Below are 26,230 nucleotides of genomic sequence, written 5' to 3' on the forward strand. Positions count from 1 at the left end.
AACATGCGTGATGTGCCTCAGAAACAGCAGGAGTGACATTACAGAGTGCATTTTGGCCCCTTGCTAGGAGCTGAGTTTGAAGAGGCCCTCATGCTCACCTTTCCTCCCTTCTGTTACACTCAAGGTCCTGTTTTTGGGCAAAAAGAAAGAATACCTTACATATAAGTCAAGCCAAGAATTTATTGTTAATTGAAATCTGAAGAGTCTGTTATTGCCAATCCAAATCTAATTGTTACAGAAAAAGAAAGAATAATAATGCAGTTAAAATTATATACATAATACAATTAAAATTATAACACACACCCAGTTTTTATCAATTTTCTTGGGATTAAGCTCACCCTTGCGTTGTTCCTCTGGGTCTTAAAGTCAGCATCTTCAGCCTGCAGAATGACTTAACACTGTAAATCTTCAGCTTGTGGTGTCCTTTGTCGGGAATATTATCACGCTGCTGCTCTAGGATCTACTTGAGGTCATTTGTCTGTGTTTCCTAACATGCATTTACACCTTTCTCTTTTTTTCCACTAGTTTGCAGCTCCATGTTACAGCTGAATTTACTGTATGTGGTGTATTTCACATATGCTAAGAGCTATCTCTTTGTTCTCTTTGCTATCCCTAGACCCAGTTTTGTCCAGCTCCGCATTTCTCTGATTGACCATTGATGAGGAGCTGTGGTCTCCAATGCCAAGCCTGCGCCCCAGCTTTTATCATTTCATGCCTGTACGGCTCTACACTGCATCCTGTGTCTCCAGTTCTCAAGGCCTCTGCAATTGTGCCAGTTTGGTATTTCTCAACCCTGTATTGTGTTAGTCGTAATCATCTCATTATACATAGAATGACTACTTGTTACTGCTAGCTGTATAAAACTGCACCATACACAGATAAACAAATTTAAAACAAATTACTATAGGCAGCTGGTCAGTTAGAGAAATTGCTGTCACAGGAGGAAGTGAAACAAAGCTCCAGGCAGATCAAGAAAAGTTCAGACAAAGCAAGCCCGGCAGGCCCTCGTCCTGAAGCTCTGCAAACTCACTGCGACGCTGGTGGCCTGCTGCTAGCAGAGACGATGCCAGGTTACAGGGCTACACCACTGCACCTCCCAGCATTTCTTGCCTGCCTCTCAGGGAATAAGGCATGCTGTCGTGTGGAGGGCTCCTTTAAATTTTTGTGATGTAGTACGTCCAATGCAAGTCCATACGTCTCTAGTTGAGTGTTCACTGATGAAAGAGATTATCCATATTTTGGAAGTTTTAGAGATCAGTAGCTATGAGTGGAGGAGCAAAGCAAGGAACAGCTCTTGTTTTCTTTTCACCTCCCCTATCATCCTGCACCGAATTAAGCTTTCAGTGCATAAACACATATTTCAGGACCTTTTCTACCACTAGTACTATGCTGCCAAACTGGAGTCAAAGGTCTGAGTCGTTTGTGTCAAAGGCATGAGAAAATCTTCCTCGTAAAATAATCCTCTCAGGACTGCGATTTTTTTCATTTCAGTGGTTTGTAATACACAGGGGGTAGTAAGCAGATGGAACTAGTTTACATGCATTCCTTCATGTGAATTCTTTTAAAAAAGGACTTTTAAAGTAAGATCCATTTGGCTGAAGCCCTTAATGCCTCGTAACAGAAAGAGACAGAACAGTACAGAAAGCCATCTCTAATTCGATTTCCAAAACTGCCGTGTGGGAGAAAGGAAGCCTGTAGGATTGAGATCATGTGCAGCTACTGAAGGGAACTCTCTGTATTTCATTCCATGTTAAGAAGCATGAAAAAACCCCAGAATTTTAAAACTAGGGTAGATGTTTTGCATATCAAAAGCTAGAGGGGAAAGAGAAGCATCTTCGTGTTTCATTATTTCAACAATGGCTGGCTGGCGATGTGCAGTAAGATCCATGCCAGAGCCAAAGCACTTTGAGTTTACCAGAGCTGGACATTATGATTTACCTGAAATTGCATTGCGGAAAGCGTTTTCACCAGAAATTTCAAATGTGTTTTTGCCTTAATTTACAGCAAAAAGCAAACACAGGATTGCCTTTGAAAGGGAAAGTCCATGATACTCTTCTTCTCACCTGCCAGCAGACTCCCCTCCATCACCTCAAAGTGAAAGAGTCGTAGGGATGTGATTTTTGCTAAAATAGGAATAAGCTCTGAGCTACAAGGACTGCAGCATCTGAGCCTGTTATTTAGGACTCACTGATATCTGAAAAACACTAGTTTTGCTGCCAAACCCCAAAGAAAGTGGGGGTTCATTCACAAAGCCACAGAAGTTCACAAGCTCTAGCTGGAGTCTCCTGTCTCAGTGGACTGGATGCTGGAAGATGATACTGGAAAAAACAATCCAAAAGCCAAACTGTAGAGAGCCAGGAGGTAAGGGAGAAGGAATCTGTCTTCATCTTTTTCCTATATACATGCCCTGAGAGCTGTGGGCTCAGATCAGCGCTCCAGGCTCTGATGCCAGATCCCCCATCTCTCTGCTGAGCACTATGAATGTCTATGAGAGCCTCGCTCCCTTGGAAACTTTGGGGGACATGGACACCAAACTCCCTTGGGCGTGTCCACTGTTTAGGTAGGGAATGCGTGCACTTATTTTAAGAGAGACACTTTCCCAGGGACCTAAAATTTAGAGACTTACTAAGGTGCACCAGGTGCTAAGCAGATTTAATTCCACCAAGGCTAAAAAGTAGCATCCTCAGAAAGCCATGTCTGATGACCTAGCCTGGAGTTACAAACCTGTAAGTCTGACTCCTACACCAGGCAAACAGGAAGAAACTAGTACAGGAGGAGTGCACTTAGACTTTTAATTCCTTCTGTTCTTCTTGTGCATGTGCATCTGTGCTATGAAGCACTTGAGTTGGTTGCCAGCAGTGCTGCTTTCAGCTGGAAAGTGTTAGAGCCACCCCATGCCTCTCCTTTGGTCATGAGTCCCAGCAAACCTGGATTAAAGCCCTCGTCACGAGGTTGGCAAGCCTGTTGGCAGAGACACTCTTGATGGACTTTGCCAACTATATCACCTCTGCATTCCAATCCTCATTCATCAGTGAGGATGACCCAAAATCTGAATGGCTGTTTGCAACAGTAGATGCGACCTGCAGGATATGACAACTCAGTGCTTGTGGAATTTGTTACTGTGAGATTTTCAAAAGGGCCAAATGTGTTAATGGGTTCAAAGAGGGGCTAGAGAAACTCATGGAGAATAGCTCTATAGATGTGACTTCCAGCTCAGGAATGTCAGCATCTGGTACCATTAGGTGTTCTGCCATCCCTGCAGCTCCTCTCCAAGGAGAGCTCAGTAAGTCCTGTGTAGCTTTATGCAGATACCTGGGGTATTCTTGGTGCTTAAAATGGCCCTGAGTACATATGGTTGGGCTCTCACTGTTTCTGGGACCAGGTTAGAATTGGGTGGAACCCTCTTTGAACAGCCATACTTTTGAAGGAGTTTTTGTTCCGGTTCTGGTTGTCACAAGCCACAAGGTTTTGGGCACTGCAGCATTAGGAGAGGATAAATGCCAGTACTTGGCATTAATCTGTTTTGAGATCTGGCCCTGGGTCTTTAGTCTGCTGACTCATCCCTGTACAAATCTGCTCTTCACAGCCAGGGAAACGAGATCTTCACTGGGACAACAGCAACTCAAATGCCAAAGTGGCACCATCTCAGGGCTCAACATGTGCAGAGGGGCCTGACAATAGCTAATCCTTCTGGCTGACAAAACTCACTTCTGAAGTGAGCAGGCCATGGAGAGAAGGGAACCCTCCAGCTCCCTAGACCGATGGTGTATCACCAGTATGTTGATGAGCAGAGTGAGTGAGAAGGTGGCTGTTGGGGTTGGTAGGTCTGTGCTGAATTGTGTTGCAATGTCAACCATGCCCTGGTAGGGAAAAGCATCTGACTCACACGCCACCAGCAAGTTTCTGGTGAACCCAAACAGGCCCTGGTAATTTGGAGAGGAAGCTCCAGAGAACAACAACAAAAAATACATCGTGTTTGTGGTCATTTTAGAAATGGCACCAGACAGACTGAAGTAACAGCTGCAGTCAGACAGGCTCCACAGGCTGACAAGCGAAGCACTCCCCTCACTGGCAACTGACACACCTTCTCCTCCCCGCAGCCTCCAGCCGCTCCTGCAGCCCATGCTTTGCCCATGTCCTAGAAGAAAGAGCGTCTGCCCTCTTTTGTGCAACTAATGACGTTGCTTCCTTACCGCCTTTTCCCCTCCTGCCTAATTGTGCCTGCATGATCTATACCTGTAAAAATCCACATTTCAGAGGACTGGGAGGGACAACAAAAAATGATCAAGACTTCCCCTCTTGGCATGTGCCTGTGCCAAGAGCAGAGACTTCACAACCACTCTTCTTTCCCCAGCCTACTCCAGCACTTTGTGACCATCTTTAGGGAGGCCTCTTTGAGGAGCAGCTAACTGAAATCTTCTCTCTGGTTTTGGCTCCCTTCTCTTTGCCCTTTTCACCGAGGACAGATCGTTCTGGGTTTTGTTGCAGCAAGCTGCAGACTGCTTTCCTCTTCTGCCGTACCTCCTCCCTCTGCAATGATCAAGCATAGCTTTTCAAAAGCATCAAAAGGGATTTGATCCTACTAAACACGGGGTCCATTTAACTTGTTTTCTTCTCTGGAGCAAAGAGAGAGGGGGTTGAGCATACAAGTTCCTCATGCATGTCAGACCTCCGTTGCATTGTTTGACTGTGGTTGGCAGAAGCTTGTCAACATTTTTGAGAAATGTGAGAGAATAAAAAAAACCAAAACCCCACAACATGAAGTTTTTTCCACTTTGCCTGAAATCTTTAAAAAACTTAAAGTTTCATTATTTCAAGCTGCCGGATAAAAAATAACTGATTGTTGGTAAATATTAGTTGCTAAATTTCTTAAAAAGCTTTTTCCATTCTCCAACTGAAAACAGATTTGTGGTAGCTTTGCAAGAAAAAAATATTTCAAAGTAACTACCCCCTTTTCTGGAACACTCCTGATCTCAAATCACCTTAAAAAACTTGTCAAGCGACACATGCCTTTAACAGCAGACATGGCATTAAAAAAAAAAAAATCTGTTTGTGCTTCCCCAATGTGAGGGGAAAAGCTAAGGTAAGGCAAGGTAAAGGTGAGGAATGCTGAAGATGCGTAGCCGGACAGAGCGATCCATCGGGCAGCGCCGTGCACTCTCCGGGCTGGAAAGGCTCCTCAGCCCGGAGGGATGAGCTGAGGGTCACTGCTGTGGGGTCAGACCCAGTGCAGAGACTGGGCTGCGTCTCTGTTACGAGCAGGGCTGGGGACCGTCCCCAGCAGGCAAGTTGGATGTGATCACCCTCTTGGGAAGGAGTTCGGTAGCATGGGCATGGTCTGCATAGGCCAGCTGGTCTCAGCTCTGGAGACCAATCATGAGCACAATTAATTTCAGCTGGATAACTACGAACCACACAGGGAGACAGCATTTTTGGATGTAAAAGCATCTTATTTGGATTGGGAGTTCAATTTAATTGGATTATAGCTTGGTTTAAAATGGGAATACTTTTCCCTTGACAATGTTACTTACCATGGGGGTTTCTTTTTTGGTGTATGTGAAAATTCCTCAATTTTAATGGCAGGAAAAACCCCAAAGGTTTATCCTTTAAAATTAGTCGTCTTTGGTGTATAGTGTTCTGATACTTCATGCTTGCCTTTTTTTTTTTTTTTTTTAACCTGCTAATTTAGTTGTTTTGGAAATTAAACACCATGCTGATTCCGCTACCAAGTACAAGTGGACGTGTTCATACCTGCAGTTCTCCCTGCTGGAGAACTTCTCAGCAGCGATGGTCACAGGTAGCACATTAAGAAACAATGCTAGTGCATGTAAACTAACTCTGGCAAAATGCCCAGTGGCTTCTCTCTTTTCTTTGAGACACTTCTTATAATGCTTATAAGGCATTTCTTATGCCTTCCCTCCTGCCTAGTCTCAACAAGAAATATGAATTTTTGGAAACTTAAATTGACAAGTTCTCAGTCTTTGTCATGAGTGTATAGGTCATGTTAGATCTCACAGATTTTTTTCTTAGTAGATTCAGTCTGAACTTAGTAGGTTCAGTGCTGAACCACAAACGGAACAGACAGTTCAGGCTGTTCAAACTGAGCAAAACCAAAAATCAAACAGGCATATATTCAGAGCTACTTAGAAAATGAGGAGGAAAAATTCCATCAGAGTTCTGATGAAAGCTCTATCTATCTCCTTTAGGATAAATTCTGAATTCACTGAGCTCTGCTTACAGCTTTGTGCACAGTAACAGAGCAGGTACAATCAAATAAACTTAATCACAGCCTGCTGCAATCTGAGACACCTGAAAGCACATTAATAATTGTTCAAATTCGTAACTCATTAACCAGCTCAGCCATGGCACAGTCCAGTTTTCAGAGGAGTGCGTGGACGGTAGACTGAACGTCCGTGTGTGTATGTGTGTGCCTGGGCTCCCTGGCAGAGGGCAGGAACGGCAGCAGAAGGCAGCTGACTATCCAGATGTCGAATTAACTTACTCTTTTGCTTTCAAGAGCCTGTCCTTGCTGTTCCAATCTACATGCACCCCTCTGAAAGTGAGTGCGAATTCTGCATCTGAAGAATTGCTTTACTCAGGTGGGATGCTGAATTTCAAGGGCCCAGTTGCTCTTCAGTGAAAATTATTTCTCCAGTCTTCGGTGTCTCCGTTTTGCCTTTGCAGTGTGCGCTGGCAGACGGCAGGGGCTGCTCCTCCTGCGCCGGCCACCCAGGTCGCATTCGGAGCCCCTTATCTCTCCTGTATTCCCAGGAGACCTCTGGAGATCAATTCATAAAACAAAGATAGCAGACGGAGGGATGTTACCTTGTCACAAAGCCAATATTTTTAAATCGCTGAATGATTAAATAAGGATTGTTTCCTGCTTCTGCATTAATGTACGATCAGTTGCCAGATGGGAGACGTAAAGCACATACGAAGTCTTGCACAAGCTTTGGTTTAGTACCAGGAAGTACCTGTCGATGAAAGATAAGCAGCCCGCCAGGATGCAAATGCTATTACTCTAGTAATTGCCTAAAATCATTTTCTGCTCGTCAGGAGACAATGCACTTATTCATTCTTGCTCAGTGTTTTATCAGAACTGGGCTCTCTCTCCATTTCCCATGCACTCTCACGTCGACTTGTACGGGCTGCTGTTGCCATCACCGCTGATCCTGTGTGTTCAGCTTGCTGCTGCCGGGGAGGGCCAGGGAGCATAACATGGGCTGTTTTTTACCCCTAAGGAGTCCATCAATACACCGATTCCTTCCCCAAGTGTTACACTATGTCACCGATAATGCTTGTGACCTTCTGCAGACAGAGTTGTTAATAGCTGTGTCTAGTCGGAGAGCAATTTTTCCTCATTGTATGGGTGTTTAACCTTTTCAGTGTTCTTCTTGCTGCAAATACACACAGTCTCAGCATCTCCCCAGAGGTTCTTACTGCCAGCAAGTTTTCAAAATGGCAATTAATCAGCAGGAAAAAAAATACGCTGGCAACTTGTTTTTCGTGAAACACAATCAACAGGCTTTTACTTATTTTCTCCTACTGTATTTTGAGTAAACGATTGAACCAGCAAGTTTTTTCAACCCTATCAACTACAGAGTGGAGAAAGATGTTATCAAAACACAGCCATGCCCAAGGCTGGCACGGCGATGCTGCACCCTCCTGCAGGCATCCCCGGGCATCTGGGTGAGGGGCAGCTCGAGGTGTCTCCCACTCCCCCCCCTACCCAGCCCATGTGGGCAGAGAGGAGAAGGAAGGCATTGACTTAAAAAGAGGTTAAATCAAAGGACTCTTGCAACCCAGCGGCAATCGCCCAGGGAAGCAGTGTAATTGCAGGTCGGGCCAGCCGAGCCACCAGTGTCACCGTGGAGACCGGCTGGTAAACTCCAGGCCTCCCAAAAAAGGGGGGGGCTGAGGCAGCCGGGTGTGTAAACAAGTAAAACGAGATGGACGAGGAAGCTCTGCAGTGAGCCCACGGCCCTGCATCCCCTCCGCTCGCTGCCTGAGCCCGGCGAGAGCCAGGGAGTGGGGAGGCAGGAGGGGCACGACGCCGTCCCAGCCCCCCGACACCTCCCAAGTCCTGGCTGGAAACCCCCGGCGGGGGATAGCATTGCAGGTAAAGGATTTTCTCTCTTCTTTGCTAGTCGCAGTGAGCTTCTCTGATCAGTTGAGCTTGCAGTTCAGCCAAGAGTAGTTTTTTTTTAATATACATATATAATTTTTTATATATATATATATATACACACACACATACGCAAAATAGCAAGAGCAGTAATGCCCCACTTGCCAGAAGATGGGAGGGGATGCCGGATGATGCTGGGGATGTGGAGAGGCAGAGGGGAGGCTGCTACAGAGGGGTCAGTGGGGCTGGGAAGCCAGATTTTTTAAGGAGGTGTTTAGATAGTTGCCACATACTCACACTGTTTTCATGCTCTTAATAATTTAATGAAATTATTAGGAATAAACCAAGTGCGTGCAATTGGTTTAGGCCACTTAATCTATTCCCAGAATCTGAGATCGTTGCTCAGGGGTGGTGTGCGACCCATGCGTTTGGCCAGGACAGGGGCTTTCAGGAGCCTACGGTAATCCAGAGGCTGGTATGGGTTTCTGCCTGCCACTCTGGGGTGTTTTTCAGGATTTTCACAGGAGGTTCTTGGGCTCAGCTGAAGGATAACGTCTAAACGAATGGTGCTGAGCTTAGATTAAATCTGACTCTTTCCAGGTTTAAGCCTCAGGCATAGAGGGATGTAAAGGGATCTGGTTGTTGAACAGCCTAAGGTTCTTCTGGAAAAACCCAACCCAAAATTTGTATTTGTTGAGAAGAAAGGCAATCATTTCTGTTCAGCCTGCACAACACAACATTGCCCATAGAAACAAACAATGCTGAGGACATGGGGTATTGTAATTGCTCACAGCCCAGGCTGTTACGCAAAACAAAACTCTCTGGCGTTCAGAATTAAGTTAAGCAGCCCCTTTTTCATTTCACCGTGGGAGACATCTGATGGTCTTGGAAGAGATGTAAGAATCAAAAACATGCAAAATTATGGTTATTACCCTGTCTTGTTTTAGTAATGGTTATTAATGCATAACAGATTTGTAAGGTATACAGAGAACTGTTATATTCAGCAAATCCTGACTGTATCTTTAATTATTTCACATTATCCAAAAAGGGGCAAAAGCAAAATGAAAGGAGAGAGCATGTGAACCACTGTGATTCCTCCATCCTTGCTCTGATTCAGAATCTGTTTTCTTACAATGCAATATAGTCATTTAATAGCCTGGGAAGGATTTATTTCTAGCTTAAACCAGCAGCCAACAGAAATAGGGAAGTGGTAGACGTGTTACTATGGACCAGACTTGCATGTAGTAAGGTTTATATTTAACTGGTTTTCTGTGTTTACTGAATGTATGGAAGGGATTCTCAAACGCTTACTGCTGTGTGACACAGGAAGCCAGGTCATGTTTAAGAGGCTTTAGTGTAATGTGTAAGTGCAATCACTTTACAAACAGACTTTAATTGCTGAGTTTTATATAACAACATAGTGTTGGTGATTTTGTTACTGAACATTACAGAGAATGGAGATTTGCAAAGAGCAGCAGAAATACTTACTATTAGTGTTTTTAACCATCGTACCTTGGGAAAAAAAATGGGAATATCTCTGCCTATGGCATTAGTTATTATTAGAGTGCTCTGTCCTGCTTCAGAAGGAACACTGGAAAAAACTGGAAAAGTTCAGGAACAATGGCAGAATTATCTAACATCTGGAAAGTAATTTTGTGCCAAGAGTACCAAGCTCTGCCTAATTACCTAGCCAAAGAGGGTTTAAAAGGGACCTTCGAGTGTTTGCATCTGGACAAATTTTTAATAGGTAGCTCTTTAATCTAGTAAAAGAAAGTAAAACAGTATCTAATGATGGGGAAATTCAGGCTAGAAACAAAGAACGTATTTTGAAAAGAAAATGATTCAACACTGGAACAACTTAGCCTGGAGATGGTGAGTTCTCAGCTAGAAATGCTTGTAGGTGCAGAAGCAAACTTTGTACTTACTGCAGAGATAACTGAGAACTGGCCAGTTTCAGTGGCTTTTATTGAGGTATAGGAGATCGTAATAGATACCGTATCAGATGATCCCTCCCTAGCCTCAATTCATTAATCTCGCTGCAATGATTATCTAATGCGCATTGCAGTATACTGGAAATGCCTCCACTGAACCCGAGGCAAAGAGCTACTATACTCCTTGCATGGTGTGCGTTTGTGTAGATTTTTGCAGCGTGCTGTGGAGGCGAATTATGTCATCATTGGTCTCAGTATTTATAGCTCTATATAAATACATAACACAGTATAGAGGCATACTGCACAGTGCTATGCATGTGTTATGCACTCTGTATATAGGTCCATACGCTTTATATATAAAAGCTATAATACATAATTATATAATGTAAATACAGTTTGCACTGTGTTTATGTAACCTCACTGTATTTTATATTCTTGCCAACTAAACATCTCCCCTTAAGGACAGGTCATTCTTTGCAGAAAACATTTTTGACTGCTGATCTCACATAGCTCTAAGGTCTTTCTGGTCACTCATTAATGAGTTCCCAGAAGAACTTTGCTCATTCTGGCTGAAGCAAAAGCTGAAATGGTCTCTTTTCTACCATGCTAGACTTCTACAATAACCATTTGGAGGGAACAAAAACATTTTATTTTTCTGTTTTTCCAAGCCCAGCTGGTGTTGTCTGAAGGGGTTGCAAAAGTCAGCACACATGACATTACCAGCTGCCGTAGCCAATGCTCTGTAGACAGGAGCAGAGTAGTTGAGATGAAACAGTTTAATTCCGTGTTTCTCAGAAGGTTTCTTTGACAGTTTCAACTCACACTTCATCACGTGCAATGACAACGAGGTTGGAAGTGCAACATGCACTGACGATGCCTCACAGGGCTGCCCATCTTCTTCATCTCCCCATCCCAGAGCACCCTCAGCAGAGCACCAAGTGCCCTCCGAGTCAAGAGCTCTGCTGTGACTTTTTTCGTGCCCAGCCTTTCTGTGACTCTTTCATGCCCTGGTCCAGTGATGCTTTAAAGACTGGAAAATATTTTGGGGGCCTTCGTGGCCTGCAGATCCAGCAGCCAGGCTAGGGAGTGGCAGTCCTGGCCCTGAGCATGTGCCCAGGGGCCAGGGTTCAACGTGCCCCTAAAATGTCAGTATGGGCATGGGCAGCCCTGGTGCTCTTAGCGCTCGGCACAAATAATCCCTGTGGGAGAAGGAGCGACCCTCTGCCAGCCGGGGCGTGCTGCTCGTGGTGGTGCTCTTGCACGGGCTGGTTTGCCCACTTTTTATTCCGCTGTCTTCCTCTGAGGGAAGCTGGAAGGCTTACGTGACTGTTGGCAGAGTCCTGAAATCCTGGGGTGCTAAACGCTGTGCAAGTTTAAGGTATTAATTTGTTCTGCAGTTGTGTTAAAATAGCACGAGGTGTGATCTGTAAGCGAGGTCAGGTCTCAGAGCGATCGCCATTGCTCAGGCGTGCAATGGGGGAAAGCCCTGCTCTGGAGGATTAGGACTACAGTGGAACAAGAGCAAACATAAGGAAAAGGTCCTCACCCAGCACAATTTTTGCTGTCACAGTTCTGCCTGTGGGCAAATGCTAACTGCAGACTTGGCCAGGCTGAGGAGGGCTGCTGGGGATGCGGAGGCAGCAGTGCTGTCCTGGCTGCGTCCATCAGTTTTCACTGTGTACGTACACCGTAGGCTGCAAATTCTTACCCACACTTTCACATTTGCATCTGGGTTAATCACAGGGTGGTTGGCTGAGCTCTCCTTGCAGGGCTGGTGACCCATATTGGCAATTTCCCCTTCTGGTAGAAGGATATCTGATAGAAGGCAAAGGAGATAGCGGGTCAAAACGAGTCCTCATGAGAGAGTTGCCAGCACCTTGCAAGTGAGGCATTTGGGGTGCTCCATCTAAGGCAGGTTTCAGCACTCTGTCTTGTCTATGTGAATCCGCGCCGTATGAGCGCTTTGGTCTTCCAGATGCCGGGTACCGCAAGGCATGACCGAGAGATGGCAATTCAGGCCAAAAGAGACCTGTCTAAAACCACCGACCCCGTAGAAAGACTTCGCCTGAAGTGTTTGGCAAGGGGATCTGCAGGCATCAAAGGACTTGGCAGGTGAGTCTAAGAAGTCAAATCCATTATTCAGCCTAATAGTTTTAGCTGCAAGAGGCTCATGGCCTAAGCAGGGACCAAAACTGGTTCCAATGCAAATGCCACAACCCGCAGAGCCTGGGCTTGGGGCTCCTGTGTTTTGGGAGACAAGACTGACCTGCTCGCCTGTTGAAGGGCTGTGAGTCCCTCAGAGGAGGGTGCTTCCTTGAGACTCCTGCTGGGGAGAGAGGGGCAACATAAAAAATACCTTTCTCTTTGGTATTTTCTATCATTAACTTAAGTATCTCAATACTGGGGATTTTGTCCTTCCTTTCCCTCGGGGTGTGATTCCCTTGTGTCTAATGGTCTCGTTTGTAGGAGGCATCCAGAGTCCTTTTGCAGTCACCCCGAGCGTGTGGGTCACCCCCCCGCTAGGAAGGGGGAGCTGCTGCACACCCTGAAACCCCTCCCAGGGCCCATAGACCACAGAGGGATCATTCTGGACCAGCTGGAATTTCATCTATATGCCCACCTTTTAGACAGCTCAAAGTGTAATGAATAGGAAGACTCCTTCAGTTAAGGCAGCCTTCACCTCATTTAACTTCAGCTGTGTAATATTCAGGCGCCTAATATAAGCAAGTCATCTCTGCTGCCAATAAGTGTGGGGGTTTTTTGTTGTTTTTTTTTCCTCCCTCTTTTGTTTTTTTTCTCAGAAGACTGTACAAGGGGGAAATGTTCTCTCAGTAAGGTGCCCCTGTGCTTCGGCACTGTCCTAAACCGCTGCAGCATTCTCCAAGTTTTCCTATGCATTCTTCTCAAACTGCACATTTTCCACAGAGTATTTCGGATTATGGATGATGACAACAGCAGGACCCTTGATTTCAAAGAGTTTGTGAAAGGATTAAATGATTATGCTATGATGATAGACAAGGAAGAAGCACAAGAGATTTTCCGGATATTTGATAAAGATGGCAGTGGAACAATTGATTTTGATGAATTTCTTGTTACACTGAGAGTAAGTCTAGAAATTTATGTTATTACTGCATTAAATGGAGAAAAAGCTTTGATTCATCATTAGCTGAACATGAAACACAGCACTTTTGTTCACCTTGGTAATTAGCAAAATCTACAGCTCTGTTTAAAAAGTCAGTAACTCTTGAGGACTGCAAATATTCTATTTCCATCTAAATATGCGAAAGAAGAAAATCATTCTAAACAACATCTCTGTGGATGAGAGAGCTCAGAAGCCAACACATCTCTGCAGTTTATTGGCAAGGTGTAAGGCTCCTTGCAAATAGAACAGAATAGAACAGTTGCAAATAAATGGTTGTGATTTTTTTTGTGAATTGCTGCCTTGATTTAAGTGTCTAAATTCCTGTTGCAGTCCAGGTACCTATGTGGTTCAGCCCATTAAGCTCACTTCTTTGTCGATCATTTTATGATGCAGCTCCTTATAACATGAACTAATCTAGTGATGGCTTTCTCTAACCACAGTATGACTGATTTGGTTGGAGCCTCTTTGCTCTGCTGAAGTCTAAACAATTAAGAAAGAAAATAATTACTGCTTAGAGTAATTAGTAATTTTTTGTTAGAAATATTTAAAATAAGTAGAATAGGAAAGCGTTCTAGGCAGCATTTTCTCTCTTATTGTCCGTTTACTATCATATTGATAGACATTGAATAGTCTCGATCACACTGCTTTTTTTTGGTGATATATTGCCCTTCTGAGCTCATGGACAGTGTAGACTGTCAGCAGTTTGTTGTCCCAAGTGCCTTGAAATAGGTTTACTATTAAGAACAGCACTTACTTGAATTTGGAACTGGGCGAGTAGTTGGCAGAAATAAAATGATTCTGTTAATATTTCTTTACAGCCTCCCATGTCAAATGCAAGAAAAGAGATCATCATGCAGGCATTTAGGAAATTAGATAAGACTGGAGATGGTGTCATAACAATTGAAGACTTACGGGGGGTGTATAATGCAAAGCATCATCCCAAATACCAAAATGGAGACTGGACAGAAGATGAAGTTTTTAGGGCCTTTCTGGATAATTTTGATTCACCCTATGACAAAGATGGGAAGGTAAGTGAAACACCTAATGTCAAGCCATGAAATCACCATCTGACTCATCATTTGACTTAAATTATTACATGTGAGAGTGATCGCAATACCAAACATGCATTTGGGTCACTTTTATGGGGGACAGGAAAATGGATGCGTAACCTCTGCGTAGGGCTGTTGGCGCAGCTTGCTTATGCATTCGGAGGCAAAGGGGCTCTGCAGGAGGTGCAAGGGTAAATTTGAGATTGAATTTACAGGCTCGTAGCCTTAATGCTCTACTTTCATAGGTTACTCTAAGTATATCTTCAGACTCACCCACCTGATTGCTGATTTTCAAGATCCACATAAATTGGAGGATTTTTCACTTCCTAAGAGGATAAATACCAGGATCCAGTTCAAAAGCAAGTTCCTTCTCTAGTGTGTGTGATTACTGAGACACTTGACTTGGAAATCAGTCTATAATAGAGATAGATTTATCCACAGTGAGTTGGAGGGAGGGTGGGGTTGGGGGGGCCGCCCTGAGGAGCCACAAGCTGGGGCAGGGCTGGGAGCCCTTCCTGCCCTCTGCCTCGACTCTCCAGTGCAGGTGCGAAGCCTGGGCACCTTCTTGATGGACTTCTTATGCATCCACTTTGTAACCGTCTCTGAGCCAAACTGCAAACTTCTTTGGTCTGAGCAATTGTAGACCTCTGCTGTTCACATGGTGATATTCTCAGTCCGAGCTGTTCGTAATAACAAACTAGCTAAGGTTTCATCAGCACTCTGTGGAATGTCTTTTAACACTTCGCACTTTTGAGGTTGCACCTGGGTTTTCATGGCTGCGCTCCTACCTGTCTCATGGCGGGCTACTACACCCAAATCCTCCACTTTGTTTCCAACAGCAGGCTCTCAGTTTGTAGGGAGGTGATGTTTATTTCCTTTGGGCATGACTTTGCACTTGGTAGAGCTGAATTTCGTCCCTTTTTCTGTTGTGTCATCCTCAGAGGTACCAGCTGCGTGAGTTGTCCCCTTCCTTCTCTGCAGCAGTGGTGACATCTAGCAAACCTCAAGCAAAATGTTCCTGCTTTTTGTGCTGAGGTCATACATGAAGACACTAAATGAGTCCCCAGAATGATCCTCGACAAGTTCAGTGCCTTGTACCTCATAAATGCTGCAGTGTTTGAGCTTATAGAAAAGTTACTCTGAGCACCCACCTCTTGTTCAGCAATCCTGACGTTAGCCCACCCGATTGCAGTTTCTTCTGGGAACTGACTGTGACTTTCCTGTGCCTGAATCAGAGATCACTAAGTATACTGGTATGAGCTGAAGGCCTACAATGTTTTCAGCAGAAATGGCTCAAGGCTAAGCATCTGCTAGAAAGGTCCTCTTCACGGTGATCTTGCCAGGTGCCCCTGAAATAGGCAGGGTCAGCAAAGCTTGTAAATTGGTTCCTGATGGTAGGACAGTCTACAGTGTTCACTTCTCCCCATTGTCACATTTTACTTAGCTCTCAATTGCACAAACCAAATATTTTTCTATGTGATATTTATTCAAAGAATGACCTGTACGGTTCAAGAGTTAAGGCATCACAAGAAACGTGCACTGTTTGTATCTGCTAATCTGATTTTTTTTTTTTAATGGTCATTTTAAAACCGATTCAACCTCAAAATACCCATGAAAGATATTTAAAACCCTTAGGTATTCGAAAGAATGTTTGCTTCTTTAAGTGAGACCTGTTTAGAGCAATGATATTTTCTCTCTAGTGAATGGATATAAAGCTCCTAGCTGCCTCTGGGTTGCACCAGAAACCCCATCCACTTTTATTAATAATAATGCAAAGAACCAGATTATAGCATCCCTGGAAAAAAAGGCCTTAAAAGATTTGTCTTCTTGGGCAGCACTGATTTTAACTTCAATTCTGGTAAGGTTAGTTTAACTCCACGTTTCATTTCCATCCAAGTATTCCTGGAGGACAAGTGCTCTTATTTCTAGAGAAGAAGTGAACTTACACAAATTTTCAGTGTCTCCATTCTTCCTGTTGGATTCCTTTTCACTAGCAACAACATGAAATAGCAGGTGTTAAGTTTCATTTAGAGTTCTTCTCAATTTGTGGTTTTGACTGATAGCATTAAAAAAATAAGGTTCATTTTCCTATTTTAAATCCTTCTGCCTCAGGTCACAACAGAAGAATTCATGAACTACTATGCAGGAGTCAGCGCTTCCATAGACACAGATGTCTATTTTATCATCATGATGAAGAATGCTTGGAAACTCTGATCATATGATTAAAGGAGCAAGACTTTACCTCCACCTTTTGTAGGTTCCCATGATTAAGTGTATGCACAACAACACGCTCATTTTCCATAATAACAGTTTCCAGTAACTGTGCCAATTACAGTCAATCTGCAGAAATAATTCCCAGATGCTTCGGTAGGCTCAGCCTCAGGGGATCGGAGCATAATCAGAGAGCAGATCTGGCATCCATCCACTCCGCAGATCTGTCCCTTTTCTCCCTGCATCCCTGACACGTCTTTTATTTTCTGAGATGAGCTGCTCCTTTCTTCTGAGACATCCACATGTCCGTGTGGCTCCTGAACATATCCTCTCCTCCAGTGTTAGAAACAGCTCTGTTCAATAGAGGATGCAAGAGGAGGAAACCGAAATGTTCTGGAAGGGTGGTGGTCTGGGGCAGACTCTTACAAACATGAGGAAGCCTGTCCCAGGAGGGTCACGTAGCCCTCTTGCCTGTACCACTGCAGCATCTCTTGGCTTCTTGGGTCTCACTTGTGGGATGGAGCAACTGCCCAGCTTGCTGCTGGGAAAGTGTGAGTTCCCAGTGCCAGGAGGCTGGAGGGAGAAACAAATCAAGAAGGGTAGACATGGACCAGAATAAATGCAAAATGCTCTTTAAAGCCCCGTTTTCTCTGCTGCTTACAACTCAGCATATAGGCATCTTTCCTGTGCCTGCCTTGTTTCAAACCTCTGTGGGCCTGCTTATAGCTTTTTTCCCCACTTTGATTTCTTTCTTTTTGTACTGTGAGATCATCTCACTAATTTTTTTTCTTAAAAGGACATACATGTGTTATAGTATTTTCTTCTCACTGTTCCTGGAACATGTACTGGTCTGGTAGCTGTTGCCTGTACACACCAACACTGAAAGTTGCTTACTACTTTTTGTACTTATACTGGTTTATGACCAAGCTATGACTTCAGGGAACTTTCTGGGAACTCAAGAACGTGTGACTTTCTTGTCTTGTCATCTTCTGTTTCTGATGCTGAAAAAAGGATGGAAACCTACCCTCCTGGTCACACCACTGAGGCTGCCTGAGATCTTCTGTCCTTCCCTCATATAGAGTGGGGAAATGGTACACAAAGGAAATTGTAAAAAAAAAAAGGGGGGGTGTGTGTGCGCTGTCTATTCCTGCCTTGATTCCTTGTCCTTTTGTCTTCCTTCTGCTTCTCTCGCATCGTTGTGCTGCTTTCCCAGACTGAGATGCTTATGTATGGCGACATTTGCTCCATTTCAGGCTAGCAGCCAGCTAAAGCAGTATAGGCTTATAGACTGGACTTTTAAAAGAGCTTGACTGATGAAGTTTCAGCTCTTACTTAGCCTGGCTGCTAACGGTTCAAACACAGAAGTCCTGAGTGCTTGTTGCTCTGGTCCTGTGCAAACTCTGCTTGTTTTGTCCATGATCCCATTGCTCCCAGAATGCGCAACAGCTGCTCGCAATTCCTTAGTAAAGGCTTTGCAAACTCAAATTATTTTCTTTGATCTGTAAACCTCCAGAAACTTGCATACTGGCTGAAACTGGAAACTGGTGGAAAGAGGCTCTTTATGATTGCCATCGATCATAAGAGGAGTCTTTAGTTACTGTGATGCTACTGAAGTGCCAACATACCTTATATGAAAAACAAACTTACTATCAAATAGAAGCTGTACATGTCCTGCCAGCTTGAGTAGAATCCATTTATTTCTCATTTATTACTTGGTTCCACAACAGGGTGTCATGTTATCTGTCTTCTGTGTTTCAAATAAAAAGTAATGTGAATTACTTCCTGATTTACCAGCTGAGGGGTGCAGTTGACACGCCGGAGGGACAGGATGCCATCCAGAGGGACCTGAACAAGCTCGAGAAGTGGGCCTGTGTGAACCTCATGGCACCTGGGTCAGGGCAACCCGTGGTATCAATACAGTCTGGGGGGAGAAGGGATTGAGAGCAGCCCTGCTGAGAAGGACTTGGGGCTACTGGTGGATGAAAAGCTGGACATGAGATGACAATGTGTGCTCACAGCCCAGAAGGCCAACCGTATCCTGGGCTGCATCAAAAGCAGCGTGGCCAGCAGGTTGAGGGAGGTGATTCTGCCCCTCTACTCTGCTCTGGTGAGACCCCACCTGCAGTGCTGCGTCCAGCTCTGGAGCCTTCAGCACAGGAAAGACATGGACCTGTTGGAGCGGGTCCAGAGGAGGGCCACAAAAATGATCAGAGTGATGGAACACCTCTCCTGTGAGGACAGGCTGAGAGAGTTGGGGTTGTTTAGGCTGGAGAAGAGAAGGTTCTGGGGAGACCTTATTGCAGCCTTTCAACACTTAAAGGGGGCTTATAAGAAAGATGGGGACAAATTTTTTAGCAGGGCCTGTTGCGACAGGAGAAGGGGGAATGGTTTTACACCAAAAGAGGGTAGATTCAGACTAGATATAAGGAAGAAATTTTTTGCAACGAGGGTGGTGAAACACTGGCACAGGTTGCCCGGAGAGGTGGTAGATGCCCCATCCCTTGATACATTGAGGTTGGACGGGGCTCTGAGCAACCTGATCTAGTTGAAAATGTCCCTGCCCGTGGCAGGGTGGTTGGACTAGGTGACCTTTAAAGGTCCCTTCCAACCCAACCCATTCTATGATTTTATGAATGGACTTTGGGAATCACAAAATGAAAAAACTGTTTCCTTCTTACACACTCTCTCATGTCTTCAGATCCCACAGCAATCTGTTGTGCTGACATTTAATCAAGTGCAGAGGAAGTTTTAATCTGAATAACTGCAACCAGTTTGTCTTTTCAGTGCTAATACTTCCTGATTTTACTTAATCCCAAATGCAATATACCTTTTCAGGAGGTAGCAAAAGCAGCTATGCTTTTTTAAAACCAGCAGAAGCTTTGTCCCCAGCCTCCGGAGCCAGAGCCGGAGCCTGTGATGGCTGGGGAAAACTCAGTGCTCCAGGGTGAGATTTCTGCACTGAGCTTGACTAATGGGGTTTTGTGTGGGGACCTGAAGGACGTGAGCCAGGAGAGCTCAAACCCTCGTCCCGGTGGGAGGGCTCAGCGCTCACCCTGCAGGTGAGAGCCGCAGCCGATGCACCCCCGGTGCCCTCAGAGCGGCTCCCGGCTCCTTGCGTCTGCCTGCGTGTGGACCTCATTGCTCTCTGGGTGTGTTTCTCAGCATCAGGAGGACATTTTTCACAACGTAGTCATTTCGAATTTTGTACAGAGCATGTTTCCATGGGCTGGTTTCAGATTCCTTCAAAGTCGGTGGCAAAGTTTCCTCTCCCTTCTGTGGGAACAGAGTTGCTCCTGGAGCAATCTGAGTAAAAACTGGTAACTGCAGAAAAGGAATAGTGCTTTCAGGATAAAGAAGTAATCCAACGCCATAGAACACAAATTGGCATCTATGCTGTAAAAATGTCATTTGATTAATACGTGTGCAAATTCACGGAACAAACACAGGCATTGCATTGACTGCTAGGTAAGAAAATTTCTACTAGCAGATGTGCAGCCATAATGACACATTGGGCACACACACCTGAGATTCAGTGGAAGAACTTTGCAGAGGTTAAAGGTAAGTTAAAGGGATTTGAACCAGACTTGAAGGAATATCAGGGCTAAGAGTGGGTCACCGTTTAGCACTTCACTATCCCTGTTTGCTGGGGCTGCTGCACTGCGATCTGGGAGAGCCAAAAATGAAGCTCAAGCGCCTGTGTTCAGCTGCAGGCTGCTGTGTGCTGGTTACAGACCCAGCAGATGCTGGAGATAGATGGTGGTGCAGGCTGTCCTGCCAGTCTGTGGTTGCACAGTGCACACAGCAGATACTGGGAGATAGGTAGCAATGCACGCGATCGTATCTGGTGCTAGCATCAAGATTGTCAGATCCTGGTCGGTGATTCGTGTTCGAAGCACTATTTCTTCTTTCTGATTGTGCAACAGACGCTAAACAGGATGGCATAAACCATAGGAACATCTGAGTCTGCAGGGCTGTGGGCCAATACCAGAGGCGAAGGTTTTGCCTGCACCTTGAGCTCCAGCCAGCCCTGTGGCACGGAGCCTTGTCAGGGCTGAGCTCTGCCCTCCCTGCCAGGCAGTGCCAAGAGCGTGCTCCGAAAAGTCTCCCTTATACCTCCCCCAAACTCTGCTCCGACCTCTACCTGAGCCATCAGAGCATCTCTGTGACCCCCTCCTGAAAGAGCAGAAGGCATGGGGTCGGAGAGGCGGGGGACAGCCTCTCCCTCCAGTGTGTTCCCTGGGGAAAGGCGGCACTCCTGCCGCGTGCTTTACTGCATTTTGGTTTTGCCCCTTGTGTGCTTTTGCGGCTTCGTGTTTTTGTCCGGGGGGGGGGGAAATTTTTGGCTTGATATGGTCCAGGACTGTTGTTTGGCTCATATTCTCTCCCGCAGCATAAATTTCTTTCAAGGTTCAAGCAACTGAGTTTTAATGCAAGCCCCGCTCACTGGCCTATATTCCTGAAATTAGACCGCAAGGTATATTCACTGATCTGATTCATTTTGTTGGTCTTCTGGCACAAAGCTGTCTTGGCAGAGGCAGATGGAAGCAGCTGAGGTTTTTGCAGCTGAAACCACCTGCGCACGTTGCTGTATGAAAGCCAACTTGCCTTTATGTAACAGCTTTTACACCGTACTGCCTCAAACCTCTGCGGCCGCGTGGGCAGAGCGGAGCTTTGCCATCCCCGAGCTGGGCTTCCAGCCTCTGCTGTCACTGTCTGGCAGAAGGAGCAAGCCTGGAGATTTCGGTTATTTTTGCCTCCCAGCCTCTGTCCTCCACACCGGGAGTAGCAGCAGCAGCATGCTCAGCTTTCCTTGCTAAAATAGATAATGCTGAGAGCAACGTGCCGCTGTCGGCAGCTGCCCACTTTCTGCAACTTTCGTGATGATTATAGCCCATCCTGTTTCTCTAGAATTCCTTTCCCATAGCCAGCTCAGGAGGAAGGGATGAGCACAAAGCAGGTTTCCTAGTGGGTTGTATTTAATGCCAAGTCCCCAGGAGGCTGAGAGCAGCCTCAGTATTTGAAGCAGCCCCCGGCCATACTGGTTTGCCCCAGCTGAGTTCGAAGTCTCCACGATTTCAAAGCGAGCATTGGTTTTGGCTCCAGCACCTCTTCAGCTCTCACGCCAAGAGAGGCTGCAGGAGGTGGGAGCACTGTGGGATGCAAAAGCTTCAGCTCGCTGGTTTGCAGTCGACCCCAGGTACGGCAGCCCCATCTCTGCCGAAACCTGGACCCAGGCTTCCTCCCAGCTTACAACGTTGCCGTTGACCCCAACACGAGCTGCAGCTGAAGAATGGGGATGGGATCTAGACCTTGTTGAACGTCTTGGCAAGCAGCAAAAATGAGAAAGAAAGGAAGTGGAATGTTTTGTGAAAGTTAACACAAGCCTGGTTTTCTGTGGAAAAGCAGAGATTGTGGTAAAATGGGAGCAGTGTTTATTTTCTAGAGATAAATCTGTTATTTTTTCATTGAAAACATGCTATTTTTGCCAAAAGCTACAATTTTTTTTTTTCACTTTCCACTGATACTTTAGTATTCAAAATACACTGATTTTTTTTTTTTTTTCAGCTTATGAACGTTTTCTGGAAAAAAAATAGCCTATAGCTTTAGAGAAGCTCTGACTTTGTGGCATAGATTTATTCCTTTATTTCCACCAATGCATTTCTGCTTTGTTTCTCATTTTTTATTGCTTGGCTGACCTTTGGAGCTTTTTACATTTATTTGGTGATGGTGCTAATGTTGACCTAATCAAATTTAATTGTGACATCTAAGTTATGCAGTCAATAATTACCAATAACCGTAATAACTTTTCTTTTATTCATTTTTCCAGGACATAGCAACAGCTCTGTCTCCCAAAGCCAAAAGCTCAATCCATTGACCTCAGTGTCATTGGGCCAAACGCTGCGTGAGAACTTGCTGCAGCAACACATCCTAATGTGAGATTAGGACAGTCTGACCTAAAAATCAGATTTCTCTGGAAGATGCAAAAAAATTATTTGCAAAATATGGGGATATGTTACATAACAATCTTGCTTTGGGATAGTATATAGCCGTCATACATTGTAAACACTGTTTTTCTCATTCTTAGGTTACAAAAGATGAATTTTTGAACTACTACTCTGGAGTGAGTGCTTCTGTGGACAGTGATGCCTACTTCATTTTAATGATGAAGAAATCCTGGAAGCTCTGACTTTTGCTTTCATTTGCCCCAACTTCTTTGGGACCAGAGACTATAAGGAAGTGAAACACTGTTTAGTTTGTTGTGGGTTTGGTTTTTTTCCCAGTTCCCATCTGAGCGACGTTTTCAGAGCTGCATGATTTGATGACACCAGCAAGTGTCCCAGTGCTGGACTTTGACATGCGGCTTCACGTTTCAACAGGTGGCGCTTAAAAGCCGAGGAACTGACAGCCTTACTGAAACCTAGAGCTGCCGAGTGAGCAAAGGCATGGGGATAGTCAGTATAAATTAGCAATTGCATTTCCTGGCATCGCCAGTTGTTTTCTTGTGTGTCTATGCGTTAGATTTGTTTTGCCAATGTTCTGTTACACACAGGAGTGCTAATTTGGGAGGCTTAATGATCACAGTAATAAGGAACGGTTTGACCCTAAAATAATTCGTCACAGAGAGGGTAAGTCTCCTTTATGTTACATTTTAGCTGGTTTTAAAGGTTAGCTTCACAACCAAAGAGATAACTAGCTTGAGCCAAAAGCATATTGACTAAAAACCTGCTGCTGTTTCCCTCAGGGCTGCAGCACTGCAGTACTTCTGATAAATACAGGCCTTCAAGTCAATAAACAGTTCTGCTAAGAAGCCGAGAAGGGGCTGAAATCCTGCCCTGCAGAAATACCCTGCCAGCATCGCCAGGTCCCTTGCTGCCAGAAGGGATGGCTTCATGGTCAGCTTGTGCCTGCCTAAAACTGCCCTGAATGCGGCCACGTGTCCCTGCGGCAGCGGTGGCCGGGCCACCCCTTCACCGTTTGTTTCATGGCCCAGACTTCACTGCACACCATGTGCATTTAACCATCCCTTCGCCCTGGCAGAAACAGTTCGCCTGCCTCCCCATGCTTAGCTGGTCTTCTACCACCCCACTGACACACACGGCATTTTTGTGTGTTTTACCAGCCTGCCTAATGAACATGCACAAGAGGAGGAGATTTGGTAAACAAACTAATAAATTCAGCAGGGGATAAGTATCGCCTTGGGAGGTAATTAACATTTTTCAGCATCATTAAAATTAGACTGTGACTCGGTGTTATAACTGGCAAAAGACTTGACTTTATTTCACGGATTAGTGTTTGTGTGCCGCTAGGAGATGTTTGCGTAGTGCAAATGAGCTGCGCATAGATGAGGGGAGAAATGAAGAGGGGAGAGCGGCTGCGTGTACCACGAGCGCAGAAGAGCTGGCAGAGCCCGATGGTTACGTGCGGAGGGAGGAGCACGCAGCTCCAGGCACAGTGTCATAAAGCACTTACATAGAAACCAGGGTCACCAAGCTCTTTTTGTGTGTGCAGCTGAGTATGAGCACAGGAGGTAGAAAGCGTGGAGGAGGAAAGTGATGCTGAAGTAAAGAAGGTGCATGGAGTATGTGAAAGCTGAGCCATACCCCTGTGTGGATGTTGAGTCAGGTGGGAATTGTGAACACCTGTGGGGGAACTCGGTCCTGGCCCAGTGAAGCGTTGTCAGAGCTGTGGCTGTATCTTCATATGCATGTACTATGCATCTAAAAACTGGCCATGGACCAGAAGCGTTTGTGGTGCTTCTTGCTTTGGTGCATATTTGGATTTCTTTTTTTCCAAAAAAAAGCCTGAAGTTTTTATATCTGTATACACCTATCAATCAAATTTATGTTGATGGCTATAAAATCGCATATGATGTTCAGGGATGCTGATACTAAGACTGCTCAAATATTCGTACTCAGCATCTGCAAAATAGTCAGGGACCAATTTTTCCAAAAGATTTAGCTCCCACAGTTCAGATTATCAAAGCTGAAGGAGATTGCCAGCCCCTGCACGCTTCAGAGCAGCCTAATCCCCAGAGTTACCTCGGAGGAGCTTAGCGCTTGTGAAAGTTCAGCCTGACAGAACTTGACCGAACACCGCTGCAATGACCCAATTGTTGGCATTGGCTTGGTGGCAGTTGGGTGTGGTTCAATGAACAGGTTTCACGGCTGTTTCTGGGAGCCAGGGTCCTTTAGAAACCTTAATGCTAACCTTTAACCCCCCTCCATTTGGCTGTGCTCGCCGCTGCTCTCCTGGAAGGATACTCTTCTGAACAGGCTTCATCACAGGCCCAGGTGCACGCCCGGAGGAAAGTAACCCCCCTGTCTGGCATGAGTTAGCCCATATCCTCCACAAGAAAAGCTGCATTGGGATGAACGTAATTAACAAAAAGCTGCTCTGTTTTCTATCAGTTGTGTATTTGTCAGCTTTCAGCAGTGTATTAACAAACTACCATCTCTGAGGTCACAGCCTATATGGGACTTTGCCTTACTGCACACATACCTACGCTATCGCAAGCCTGAGGTTATTTTTTTCTTTTCTGGTGCTCGTGGTGCGGACTCACAGCTGCACACGGGGGCTTGGGCAAAGCTGCTGGCTCGCTTGAGCAAGTACGAGCCATTGGCAGGAGATCGGCTTCACCCGCCCGATTCCCAGAGCTGTTACCTCTCTGTTTTCTGGATAACAAGGGCTGGATGGCAGTCGGAGTCAGGATGAACAAAGGCATATAGTGCAAAACATAGGAACTGGAGTTGCAGAGAGGCTTCCCTGGCTCGCAGAGTGGCAGCGATGAAAGGAGGGTGATGCTTGCTGTTACCCTAGAGTGCTTTCAGGCCTCTGAGCTGTCTGGGATTTATCCTGCCTGAAGTTAGGTAGAGCCCATGGAGTTATCCAAATCTCAGTAAGGGCAGAGTAAGTCCTATCCTGACAGAATAGTATTAGAAGACTGAATTAGAGCAGCATAAATAGGTCATGCAAATAGCCACGTCCTTTTAATACAGTAAAAACATTATAAAACCAAGGTTACATGTTATCTAATTAAATAAGATAATAAGACATAGAAAATAGAATAAATGTTTAAACATTAGCAGCTATGCAAAAATATGAGTACTACATAGGAAAAATATAACTATTTCAGAGTGGTTAAAGTAAATAAACATCAGGCTTCTACTATTTTTCCCGTATTAAAGAGCATTATACCTTTCTGGACAAACAGAAAGACTATTATAGAGTGGTTCCTTACTGCTTAAATAGTGCAAATAGACATTTGTGATAATCCTTAAAAATGTTTGTATGAGTTCGAAACAAGCATAGCACATACTGTACAGGATTTATCTGATGCGCTTTTGCTTCTTCCTCTATCCCCTTTTTGTTTGTCACTGTGTTACTGGAAGAGGATCTCTTTCCAGCACAGTCTGTCTGCATCTGGAATCGCACTGTGCAAGTCAGCACAGTATGAGCATTACCAGCAGCTCTTTTTAAAAAGAAATATGAGCATTATAAAGCAAATAAATGTTCAGTGCTTTTGTCTTTTTCTGCTTCATTGATCAATGTTTCCTTTGGCGAGAAATAACAATAAAAACCATTCTGTAAAATGTCACTGCAATGCCTTGAGCCAAATCCTCGTCCCCTTTGCATACAGGGACCATAAGGTTGTTCCTGTTTGAAGGTTTCCCTGGCATCGGGTGAAGGTGGACTGCTGTCTTGGGACTGCTGTTTTTCTCCAGCAGGCTACATCAAATGTAGCGACATCTCAGTGATTATTACCAGTCAGAAC

At 45.0% G+C, this 26,230-nt stretch overlaps 1 protein-coding gene across 3 annotated transcripts; it reads left to right on the forward strand.

Moving 5' to 3' along the window:
- Positions 1-7,836: 7,836 nt before the first annotated feature.
- CAPSL (calcyphosine like) lies at positions 7,837-25,985 on the forward strand. 3 transcript variants are annotated; one of them, XM_075138064.1, is made up of 5 exons: positions 7,837-8,119; positions 12,032-12,168; positions 12,982-13,159; positions 14,017-14,226; positions 22,544-25,985. In XM_075138064.1, the coding sequence occupies exons 2-5, from the start codon at positions 12,032-12,034 to the stop codon at positions 22,643-22,645; spliced, it is 627 nt and encodes a 208-aa protein (XP_074994165.1). In that variant the 5' UTR covers positions 7,837-8,119; the 3' UTR covers positions 22,646-25,985. The 3 variants fall into 3 exon arrangements, with proteins under 3 accessions (XP_074994165.1, XP_074994164.1, XP_074994162.1); XM_075138063.1 differs by lacking the exon at positions 22,544-25,985 and adding an exon at positions 16,360-18,236 and having other exon boundaries at positions 7,842-8,119; XM_075138061.1 differs by lacking the exon at positions 7,837-8,119 and having other exon boundaries at positions 12,011-12,168.
- The last annotated feature ends 245 nt before the right edge of the window (positions 25,986-26,230 follow it).

Source organism: Calonectris borealis, chromosome Z (assembly GCF_964195595.1).
Source record: "Calonectris borealis chromosome Z, bCalBor7.hap1.2, whole genome shotgun sequence".
Lineage (NCBI taxonomy): Eukaryota > Metazoa > Chordata > Aves > Procellariiformes > Procellariidae > Calonectris > Calonectris borealis.

Bases quoted from the DNA above. Each gene is read 5' to 3' on its own strand.
- CAPSL (XM_075138061.1), top strand. From the start codon at position 12,011: ATGAGCGCTTTGGTCTTCCAGATGCCGGGTACCGCAAGGCATGACCGA. The intron at 12,169-12,981 runs GTGAGTCTAAGA...CATTTTCCACAG, and splicing joins GGCATCAAAGGACTTGGCAG to AGTATTTCGGATTATGGATG. The intron at 14,227-22,543 runs GTAAGTGAAACA...TCTCATTCTTAG, and splicing joins CCTATGACAAAGATGGGAAG to GTTACAAAAGATGAATTTTT.